This window comes from Haliotis rufescens, unplaced genomic scaffold (genome assembly GCF_023055435.1).
Source record: "Haliotis rufescens isolate VD_foot unplaced genomic scaffold, xgHalRufe1.0.p SCAF_40, whole genome shotgun sequence".
Classification (NCBI taxonomy): domain Eukaryota; kingdom Metazoa; phylum Mollusca; class Gastropoda; order Lepetellida; family Haliotidae; genus Haliotis; species Haliotis rufescens.
The window spans coordinates 3,207,273-3,219,621 of record NW_025964113.1 but is presented as its reverse complement, the minus strand read 5'-3'; the positions used below and the strand labels follow the sequence as shown (position 1 = coordinate 3,219,621).

At 40.1% G+C, this 12,349-nt stretch overlaps 1 protein-coding gene across 4 annotated transcripts in view; it reads left to right on the top strand.

Annotated features, from left to right (window-relative positions):
* LOC124138780 (ubiquitin carboxyl-terminal hydrolase 36-like) overlaps positions 1-12,073 on the top strand; it is a 28,025-nt gene extending 15,952 nt beyond the window's left edge. For 2 of the 4 annotated variants that reach the window (XM_046505648.2, XM_046505656.2), the window contains exons 14-18: positions 807-2,321; positions 2,972-3,133; positions 3,468-3,586; positions 3,906-3,995; positions 5,424-12,073. In XM_046505648.2, the coding sequence (XP_046361604.2) occupies positions 807-2,321; positions 2,972-3,133; positions 3,468-3,586; positions 3,906-3,995; positions 5,424-5,549 (2,012 nt within the window). In that variant the 3' untranslated portion in view covers positions 5,550-12,073. The remainder of the gene's footprint in view (positions 1-806; positions 2,322-2,971; positions 3,134-3,467; positions 3,587-3,905; positions 3,996-5,423) is intronic. The other 2 variants (XM_046505664.2, XM_046505671.2) reach the window with 2 other exon arrangements.
* The last annotated feature ends 276 nt before the right edge of the window (positions 12,074-12,349 follow it).

The window sequence follows — 12,349 nt, the reverse complement described above, 5'->3', positions numbered from 1 at the left end:
TGTGTGGTATTACAGGCTTTTGATTGAGTGACTAGGATCACAATGATTGTGTCTGCTACATTGGTTGTAATTATGAACACAATGATTGTGTCTCAGTGATAGAAACTGGTACTACTCCTACAGTCCTTGCATAACTGCCCAATAGTTAAGGTATCGGACCAGTAGAAATTAACCATTTTGAAGGGTTTTGCATTATGTTATCATAAGACCTAGTGGACTAAAGATGTTATTTTCTAGCACTGGCTACTACTTTGGTTTTGTTTATGATCAAAATGCTTATGTCTGCTACTTTGGCTGTGGACCTGTGAAGGTCCGGGGTAGAATAGGTCTTCAGCAACCCATGCTTGCCGTAAAAGGTGACTATGCATGTCATAAGAGGCGACTAACAGGATTGGGTGGTCAGGCTCGGTGACTTGGTTGATGCATGTCATTGTATCCCAATTGCGTGGATCGATGCTCATGATGTCAATCACTGGATTGTCTAGTCCAGACATGATTATTTACACAGACTGCCGTCATATAGCTGGAATATTGCTGAGTGCGGCGTTAAACAACAAATAAACAACAGTGATCTAATATGCAGTATGTCTCTGCAGAGTTATCTCCCTTAGTCATGCCAGGATCGACTGATCTTGGCTGACCTACAACATCAGTTATGTAAGCTGACATGCTCTGATGTTAAATACTGGTCAAAGCGCATCAAATCCAACAACTGACCAAGTGACATGTGCTTAATTTAACTGTATGGAATGATGAAGTACAAAGTTATTATGAAAATGTGACTGAAAGCTTTTTCCATTATTCAGGCCAGACAAGTACAGATATTGGAACCCCAGTTGCTAGGAAACAGAATATTACTTGTGCAAGCACACCTGAACGAACACCAAAACTTGTGCCAAAACCAATGGGTACACCCTTGCCAGAAAAACGTGATAAGGTTTCTTTTGGTATACGAGCAAACTTAACCAAACCACCTCACTCACAAGAAGGGCCTGGAGATGGTAAACCTAGAATTGTTGTGCAGATCAAGAATGGAAAAGTGACGGCCTTGGAGAAATCTCCAGATGGCAAATCTAAAGTGGTGAATGGTGGTTCTAGAACCAAATCTCAGCTTGTTCCGTATGGAGAGGATTCAGATTCAGATCAAGAAAACAAATCAAAATTGATTTCGAAGAAGATCACTGACACCAAGGTGGATGAGTGTGGGCAGAAGCCTGAGGATGGCGATGGCGTTGTGTTTGACAGCAAGCTAAATGCCACCACATCAGTACCAGGGAACTCAAAGCTGTTGGAATCTGCTATTAAAAGAGAAACTGCTTTAGAGAAAGGAGAGATTACACCCAAGTCCAACACCCATGACCTAACATTAAAACTGAATAAATCCCACAGTGCTCCTGTGAAAAGGTCTTTCAGTGACAGTAACTCGCTGTCCTGTGTTACATCTCCCACTTCCAAAATTAATGCAACATCCTCTTGGCATGTACAAAGCCAGGACACTGCTCCCAGTCCATCAGTGGGGAGTTGCTCCAGTACAAACAGTGTGAACTCGACCACCGAGTGGCATGTCATTGATAAGAGCGAGGCTCTGCAGTATGCGAAGGTCCCAGAGCGACAGCATGTAGGCTGGACAGTGACTCCTGAGGGGGTAGAGATTGGGGATGGGGACAGCGGTGGTGGGATGGGACAAAGGAGTGAGTTGGTTCAAGTCAGTAATCATATAGCCGGAGATGGGGATATGCTGGACGATATTGAGAAGGACCACCGGATATGTGATACTGAACTTGACAAGTGTTCTGTTCCTGAGGTAGGTACTGTTGACAGATTGAGCCATGAGATTGAACACAAAAAGACAAATGGTGATCACATGAATGATGTTTTTGTCAATGGGAAGTCTTCGACGGCAAGTTCAAGCCCTTCCGGTTCGGCCATTGCAAACGGCAGCCATGTGGATGTGTCCGAGAAGCAGCATCTGCTGTCCGAGTCTGCTACACCTGATGTCCATGTACACAAAAAGCATAAGAAACATAAGAAACATAAAAAGAACCATGAATATAAGTACCAGGAGCTTCTGAACGAGAGCAGCAGCTCTGCAGAGACATCAAGTAAAAAACACAAGAAGAAGAAAAAACACAAACACAAGCGAGACCGGGAGGATTCTGAGAAAGAGAGGAAACATAAACACCGGTCGAGTGATGAAGATAGCAAACCACGGAAGAAACATCAAGAGCTGGACGAGGTAGAATATCAGTATGAATGGGTTGAAAAGACCAAGGACTCGCTACCAGCAGAGAATGGTGATAGCCAACAAAGTGTGAAGGAAGGTATGTTATTTTGCTGCTTTTGTGGTTCTCTTGGGCAACATTTGCCTCTAATGATTTACTTCTAGCCACATGAAGAATGTCCTTATAAGTTTGAATTGTATGTGAGAAGAGATTGTGTACATATCTGTCAGGAGGGTTATTAGCTTGTTATACAAGGCGTGTTTTATCAGTCTTCCAAATACAGGGGATCTTAGGATCCTTGAGATTTTCTCCCATAGTATTGGAATCTAGGGACCCCACATCTCTGAACTTTCAATGCTGGGATTATGACAAGGACCCCTTGACTTTTGTGCTTGATTTGAAGCACTCTTTGGTCATGTTCATATTTCATGTATAGGAGGGGCGGTCGGGTAGCCTAGTGGTTAAAGCGTTCGCTCATCACGCCGAAGACCCGGGTTCGATTCCCGACATGGGTACAATGTGTGAAGCCCATTTCTGGTGTCCCCTGCCATGATATTGCTGGAATATTGCTAACACCATACTCACTCACTCACTCATGTATAGGAGATTTGTCCAGAGGAGTTTGTCGTGGGGAGATTAAATGTCACAGAAGAATTGTCTGTGACAGTTTCTCCAGGTTCATTAGAAATATTTTGGTCTCGAGAGCAATTGCTCTTTTGCTCCTACCTTAACTGTATCTGTCCTCCTAGCAGTTCCGAGCCAGCCGTGGGACTGGCATATGAAGGAAGGCGGGAAGAAGACACTGGAGGGCGACAGCAAGATCAAGTGGACCTTCTGGGATGGGTCCAAGACGTCTAAGGTGGCATCTGAACTGGAGAAACAGTCATCCAGTAGAGTGTATGGAGCATCAGGTTAGTGTTGGGGAGTGTTCTAGTGTCAGCATTAGTGTACCCCATGGACATTCTGTGGAAGAGTGGGTTCCTATTACAGGGAGTTTTGGTCCCAAGTCTGCAGTAAATGTCAGTTAAGATTCCCAGATTTGAAAACTAAGATGGACAAACAAAATAGGTGACTTGACTTTGCAAGATTTTCAGACCTATGTCTGCAGATAAAGTAAAACTTCCAAAATACCTCTAAACCTTAAAACAAGTCCCAATTGGGAATAACAAAACAAGTTCTTAATCTGCCTGCCCAAACTTGAAGTTCTAGATAAAAGCCTGTAACCATGGTGTTTGACTATTGCAGTATTGTCATGGGAAGGAGAACAAAGTATACTTGACCAGCAGGCTGAGAGAGACAAGGAGCGGGACCGCAAACGGTACTGGGACAATGACGATGACGACGATGAGCTTGACAGGGGCAAGGTGAGGAGTGTTCACACATACTTTAAAGTAAAGTGAACTAGTGATACAGCACAGTATTTTCCTGGCAGCATCACAATTTCACAAGGAGCCCTATAAAAGCCTAAACCAGGCTCCAGTTTCATCATTAAGAGTTGGAGTCTTAGGTGTCCACATACTGATGCTGGTAGTTTTTCCCAAAGTGGCAAACATATCCATTAAGTATCACCTTTGTTTTGCTTTCAGCATACAGACATACTGTAAAATAATGCTAAAAGCAGTAAAACAAGCTGTGTTCGTTTCTCTTGATTGTTCTCTAAAATGTGATGTTTGTTTCATTCAGACAAAGAAGGTAAAGAAACTCCATCCTGAGCCACTGTACGCCGGTGGCAACCCCTTCCAGCGGATGCAGGATGACAGAAATAAAGGCAAGGTATGAAGGAATGGGTCAGGCTCGACACCATGTCCCAGTTTATCAGCATGGATAGGAGGTGGCATCTTCCCGAGGCAAGGGAGGTAACTGACTATAAAAGTCCAGTTTCCACCCTTGCCGAACTAGCCTGGAATTCCATGGCTCGATCGTAGCGCCACCAGTGACTATTACGAGTTACTTCCCTTCTATGTCCCTTCGACTAACCAATCAAAATGGTGGCGCCCAGTCAAACAATTTGATCGATACGCGTGATATTTATTGTCATAAAATGGGTCTTACCTCGCAAAATGCATCAAACTATTTGAGCACCTTCGTTAAAAACACGCAAATTCTGCAGTCGTCTGAAATCTGTACTGAAGTTTACGAACCAGGGGTTGATTTCGTTAAGTGATTTTGATCTGACTATTCACAGACTCGTTGGTCCAGCCAAATTGTAACTCCATAATACCAGCTTAGTTCGGCAAGAGTGGAAACTGGACTTTCATAGTCAGTAAACTCGCTTGCCCCGAGAATGTTTATTGTTATTCCTCTATCATGAATCTTGCAATTCCATTGAATGTGATGGTTTCATGATATCCTTATTTGTCATTTGAGTTTATAAGTGTATGAGTAACCCATTTTTAAACTGATGCGTCTTTAACAAGACTGTGTTCTCGTAATGACAAACACTGCAGGTTGCAAGCTCCCAGTGTATACTGTTTGGCACAACTCTGTGAAGGTTCATTCAGCACAGGCTGCAGTCATTTAGCTGGAATATTGCTGTGAGCGGGGCAACTAACAAACAAACAGTATGAATGTTAATACTCCAATGTGCTCATGCAAAGTGACAATCAGTTCTCAACATGATCGGCCCAATGACATCATTCAAACCACAGGGATTTTGTTAACAGGGAATTTGAAGTGACATTTTAGTGATCATTTACAATTTGATGGTCGTGGGTTAAAATTCCAGAGTTCCCACTATAATGATCCTTTGTGTCAGGGCCAAAGTGTTACATGTCTACAACCCATGGAAGCGACTGCTTGTCGTAAAAGGCGACTAACGGGATCGGGTGGTCAGGCTCGCTGACTTGGTTGATACATGTCATCAATCCCAATTGCGTGGATCGATGCTCATGATATCAATCACTGGATTGTCTGGTCCAGACTCGATTATTTACAGACCGCCGTCATATAGCTAGAATATTGCTGAGTGCGGCGTTAAACAACAAACCAACCAACCAACCTACAACCCATGGCATTTTGTACTTCTCTGTAAGCTGCCACACTGTGTTTAACATTAACAGTGATTAATTTCTTGCAATGCTGTGCCGAATACATCTCGTTCAGTAACAAACATTATGAGCTTTCTAGCCAATACCTTTTTGGTTGGATTAATTTAAATATAAACATTTTAGGGCCGAAATCACGATTTTTGTCTCATTACAGTCATGGTTTAACACGGACAGTTGCCAGCCTCACTCGCAGCATCGAAACTATGACCACCATGGTGACCACGCAGGCCGATACTACAGTCATTCGTACAGCCGGGATCGTCATGCCTACAGACACTGATTCCCACGATGCTACCTGGATGTTGTGCAACTAACAGTTGAAATGTTTTGTAGTGGCCACAAATGACATTGGATGTTCAGGTTTTAGTAATGTAGAAGTTGGTAATTCAGATTCTTTGACACTGCAATTATACTCTTTTCTGTGCTGCGTTCTTGACTTGTTGTATAAAGAATTGTGAAAATGACATGTATGATAATATTTATCATGTGTCAAGGTATTTATTGCAAAATGTTTGGTACCACTATTTTGAAAATTGAAATATTGGCATTACTAGCATGATTGAGCATATTTGTATTTTGATCATGTGTTGGTGTATGTATGTTTGCTATGCTGGGTAAGATATAAAGGTATGTATGTCTAGCAGTTTCAACCAAATATCTCCACTATACATTGAATGGACAAAGATTTTGATGAAATTGTTACCTGGTTAGGAAAGAAGGGATTGTATGGCTGTGAACATTTCTAATGAGGCAATCCTTTTTTGTCACAAATCTAACAATGCACAGATTTGACTTTTTTTATTTGTTACTTGCTGAAATAATGTGCATTTTAGATACTTTCATGTTCTGTGTTTTGTTTGAGAATATGTTTTACCCTTTGCTTTCAGATTTTTTTATTTGTTATATGTTTTTACTTAAAATTAAGTTCAAACCCAGTGTAGCAAATGTATGTAAATGAAGGTAAATGAGAATATGTAACCCTTCCCTTGCCTCCCCTTAAACCATGTGTACAATTTTTTGTTTCTTTTCATGTGTGTATTTGTCAACAATGTTGCGTTCCACATTTGTCTTGACGCTGAAGATTTGTATAGACTGAACATGTGCTGGTTGTTGTTACATGAAGCTGTTTGCTATAGTATTCTACATGATGACGACAGAGTCAAGTTATAGTGACACCTAAGGGTTGCGATATGGTACAGAACAGCCACAAGAGCCTTTCACTCATACATGTCTTGATACACCAAAATTGGACTGTGGTACAGCCTCAGCAAACTGTTATGTCTGTTGGAATGGCCTCATTTGGAGGACACCTTCTGGGCCCACTTGCACGAAGCACTCTAAGCGCTAAGATTATCATAACACCCATACTTTAACATAGGCTTACAATAGTCGTAGCACTAACATCCCTTTGTACAAGTGGGTTTTTGTCATCGTCCATCAGTCCTTGTATACTAATTTCTACTTAAAGTCTTCTGGGGTGACATAATGATCAGAATCATATTGTCCTACACTATGGCAAGCTTGTTTTGGTTTTGAGTAATTGTGCATGGTGCCTCCTCAACAAATTGTTTTTTACCCGACACATATAACCATACGAACTGGAAGCTTTGCACGGCGATGTGGAAAGCCAGTTAGTTCCTCCTTGCGTTTGACCTAAGATACCAACAAACAATGTTTTGTTGTGGCCTTAGAAGAAGTATTGTCAGGTTGTGTATATGAAATGTCAGGGTATTGTTCATACAACAGTACAGCTGTAAATATACACCTGGGCCAGAGTGATGAATATCCCCTACTTTCATGTCACAACCTATCATATCTTTGGAAATATCTGCATTTGGCATGGATCACTTTTGATATGTCTGACATACCACCACTAGCTGAGTCAGTAGCAGGAGCACACTGTTTGACCAGATGATCACAAGTACAATCACAGAAACAATTGCAGGGGTAGTCAAATATTGCCATGGAACAGTTACAAAAAGTGCCATTAATTTATCAGTTTCGGTTTCTGTTTCAATATGAGTATGTGGCATACACAATATCATTCGTCACCACTCACCCCTTTCCGTAACCTGCAAGAAGACTCGCCCCCTATCGATGAATGTTATGTGTGATAATACGACAAACCAATCGGAATGCGTGTATGATTTCAAGTTCTTCGTCAAAGAATCCCTCAGAAATAATTTTTGATTTTTCATATGTCTTGCATCTAAAAATATGCCCAAGACACAGTTAAGTGTGTTCAATCAAACTGTATAAATCCGCATGTCCCGATGTGCTTTAAATTGCACCTGAAATATATATAATATATGGGGAAATATATGTGAACCATTGCGCAACGAGTTGACAATTGTTTTTAGTATGCCCGTTTGCGCTAACACAGAACCCGGTCGCAAAAATGGCCATGAGAGGGGCACAAGTCGCTATTCGACTTGTCCCAGAATAACACGAGTTGGTCACGAATGACACAATATTAGAGTTCCATCAGAAAATGATTCCAGATACTATTTTAAGGAATAGCTTTTTTATATGAAAATGTCGTAAAAAATGCTGAACCTTTTCCCAGGTGTTGTTGATGTATGAATGAATGCTGTGTTACCATAGCGTTATACCTTTGTATCACAAATACAACTGATTGCTGTACAGTTGGTGTTAGCATTCATCTCTACTTGTCCACTTGTGTGTGATATTAGTCAGCATTTGTACAGTTGGCAGAGCATCGATCTCTGTGAAAGTGGATCCCTGCCTAGCTTGTGATACTGCTTTGATTGGGCTTTGTGTCAATCTGAAAAACATTTTTACTTGGTTTCAAAATGTTTTTTGTTATATCATTACATTAGATGGTAAACAGAAAGCACCGGGACGCTGTGGTCTAAGGTGCTACAACTGGATGTACAGAGTTGTCCCCCCTATTGACCAGGATCTGCTGGTCATGTGTCTAAATACAAATTAGCCCATATTATGATTCTTGGACTGTCGGCACCAGAGTGGGTTTTACCAAAATCCTCAAGATCATGGATATGCATGGGCCATCAAATGATTACCAAAATTAAGCACACAATTTTTGGGGCCCTTGTCATAGACCTAATGTTAAAAATTAAATATTTAGGGTGTCCAATTTAATCTTTCAGATTCAAGTCCTCAAAATGTCTTAAACAGTCCAGTAGTTAGGGATACATGTTAGATTGCTTGAAGAAGTGCATTTGTTTTCCTCTGATCAGGAGATTTTTACATTATAATCCTCTTTCAGAATTTTTTTTTTTTTAGTTTTTAAACATGAGCAAGATGACAATATCGGAGATCTACTTAAAAACAGGGAGTGCAGTTTTCTGACTGACACAAGCATTCAGTTTAACAGACACTAATAATAGATTTGTGAAATTATGTGTTGACATTACATGAGCAGCAGTTGTATATACTACTGAAATTGTGATAGTGAAATTGTCACCACAGATATATACAGAGAACATCAGTTGGCATGATGGACAGTGCTTAATGCAGATTTGCATCCCTTAGATTTGCCTCATTTTGATGGTCCCTCTGTCAACACCATGCCCTGGTTTCATGCAAGTTGTTGGTGTCGGAGACTTTTGAGGCAAAGCTGAGTTTAACAGTAGCTGTGATAGTCAGAAACATAGTACCAAAGATATACTACTCAAAAGTAGTTAAAGAACACCCAATGTTTTCATATGACAGATTAACAATTGTCATATGAAAAACAAATGGGTGTTCTTTCTCTTTATTGAGTTGTATATATTCTCATAACTTGTGTTGTTTGGTTTGATTCGGTCTCGTGTACAGTTTCTGATTCCTCCCCTACATTGGGCAGGTCACTGTGCAGATATGATGACAGAAAGGTTTAGTCTTCACAAATCTGATGATACTTTTACTAAGCTGTTTATTGGTACTGATGGTACAATTGTTATCTATTTTTGTGTCACCAAGCGGTTTTTCAAACAGGGTTCACAGAGGTCCATGTGGTCCAATAACAAGATGCAAAATCTTCTTAAGAGAACAAAGACTTTACATTGATTTTTTTCAACCGTGGTAGGCTTCAGCATGTAAATACTAGTCAACCGGTAGATGAGGATGCTGCTGGTATGGTTTTGTGTATGACTTGAACTGGGTTGTTAGGGACATTATCGTGCACTAGTATGAAGTGGTTCATCTTAAAATCATAGACTAAATGATAAATCGTGAAAAATATGGCATTGGATGTAAAAAAATAATGAACTAATTCCCATTTTAGAACAGGTTGTTTATTGCTGATGGAAATTTAGGAACACCACAGCTATGACATTATTGCATTTAAACCTCATGCCCAAAATATGATTTATTAAAAACCTATCTTTAAAAAAAATTAAGTGTTCTGAATTTGGACCAGCACATATGTTTAAAGGTATGTCAATTCGAAAGCTTTATTAACTATGTTTAATGTCCTATTTGTACTGTATGCATGCTTTAATACCACAGCTTCCTCCACAGTGTATAATAAGGAAGTATTGCTGACTACATGACTAGTGCAAAGATGCGTGTGTATAGTGTAAGTAATTGACTGTCCTATCTCGTTAATATACTGGTCTAAGTTACTCCTTTCGCCTGCCAAGATTTGCTGGACAGGGGTTGAAATTGTTATCCGTGGTTTGTCATCACAATACCTGTGCTTCTTGTGTAGTAAATGTCTACGTTTGGAGCTTTTCTCCCACATTAAGCAGAAATGGTGTGATATGATTGAGACACTGTTCAAAGCAGTTTTGAACCCAACACGCTCACTCACAGTTGGGTGTCAGACACCTGTGGTGCAGTTTCTCTGTGAGATAGCTGGCATTCTCACAAATATCCCTCCACCAATGTACACAAATACTTGACCCTCCAATTCTCTGCAGATTCACCATGAGTAAGACTCCTTGGCCAACACAATATTTGTGCTTCTTGTTAACACCAAAGTGATAATGTCTGTGAACTGCATCACTTTGGCCTCTCCACCTTCAAGGTAATGCTTGATACAGAAGAGTTAGGACCCAGATCACCCTTTCATTCAAGTTTGTCTGCAAACTCCTAACGAACCTGGAGAAACTGCTTCCTCCCCATACTGGTCGTCCCTGCATCACTGTGCGCTTTCCCCCCAAATCAAGCTGACGCACCATGTAAATAACTGAAATACTGTTCAAAGCAGTGATAAGCCCACACATGACTGGTTTGCCTGGTCCAGACTTGATTATTTACAGACTGACTGACATGAAATAGCTCCCTCACTTCAGATGTTAAGAAGAGTGATATTTTGTTTGCAGGTTAGTCTTGATCTGATTAGGTATGAACATGGTCAATGTCGCTTCTGTATCCGCCCATCTACATTCTCCACTGTCGTAATTCTGCCATGAAGATTCATTGCTGTATTCTGCATTTTTCTTATTCTATCAACTGGATAATATTTAACCCTATTAGCTCCTATGGATCTGTGTTATCAGTTTTTGTATATGAGCATCTGTTGCACACAAAGAATGATGTGGGCATCATGAGGTATGATCTGTCCCGAGATCCCCTAGGGACTCTGAAGTCGAATATGTGCCCAGTACCATTTACTGAAATAGGTAACAGCTACTGACAATGACTGGAGAGCAGAATAAGTTATATGGGAAAATGTAAATCATGGAAGAACGGTGTTAGCTAGGACCAGACTGATTATGTCACCGTGTCCTGTCTCTGGATTAGAGAGCAATTCAAAAGATTGATGTTGGATTAAATAAAATAATGCATTCTATGGTTTGGAAATTCCACTGAACGTAACACAACTCAGTAGAAGTTTCATGATCTTTTTGGTATCAAATTTCATTCTACCCAAGTGATGCTGTCTGTTTTCAAAGACGTATATGATGATTGGAGATTTACTCTTTAAGTAAATAGTGTTAAAGGAGTAAATATTGATAGGAAAACTTGCAGACCTGATGTTTATCTGACGAGTTGCTCCCTTATCTGGGCTGGGCTTGATATTTTCCTCTGCAGCTGTCATATCTCCATTAATCATAACTCCAACTGGTTTTGGTGAAATATTGTATTCAGCAGTTCTGAGATTTCCTTTCTTGATAGCTGTCTTGCCTGAGTTGGTCATGAGTGTTTCCTACGACACGATTATATTTGCTTGAAGTCACATACCCATTCTCATAGTGACTTTATTATTGTAAAGTACATATTTCTTTCATATACAATATGTATTTGCTACCTTATAATTGCAGAGTCGTTTGTGGGAAGTTGATTACATTGATTTTTATACAAAATGCAACATATCAAATAAAATTCTGCTCAAGTTGAATAGGAACTGTTCTTTCTGAAATCATTTTGTTAGCTTCATACTTAAAATATTTTACATAAGACAATGTAGTGGTTTCAATAAAAAATATCGCCATTGTCTCCTTACAGTATTATTAAAGACTATTTATGCCATTTAAGCTACCTACCATTTGCATGATCGTTGAATCTAAATGAGTAAAGCTGTAGGTGGCTAGAAAAAGCTACCATTTAAAGAGGGGTGAAGGCTAGTTAGATGCGATTACCAACCCTTGTCATATATCCCTAGAGGAATGTTGTATACGCTCTTATCCTGCACTACCCAATTGTGTACCAGTATCTGGATTGTCAAGTGTTTTGAGTATCCTGTAGCAGTTTGGCTGGACATCCGTCCTGGAGGAAACTGTTGATTGTACATTTCTCAGTTTGTGTCAATGGTGAGTACCAATCATGTGATGTAGATATGCAAGGGCATATTTCACTCACTGTATGTATTAAATTAAATATTCTAAATCATGACCTGCTTGTGTTGTCTTCTTTTAATGACCATGGATTCTTGGTTCTCCAGCTGCTGGGTTTGAGGAGAAAATAAATTGCAAATATCCATCTACTGTTGTAATACAGAAGAACATGTAGAGACGCCTTTATATCCCCTCATACCATAGGCTAATGATTGGATGACATGGAGGATTTCACACACATTAACTGGACCAATGAAGCTGAAATGATGACACTTTAAGAGGTTCGAATCCAATTTTTAATATGGCTGCCATAATTTTGATTAAGTCAGTTCTT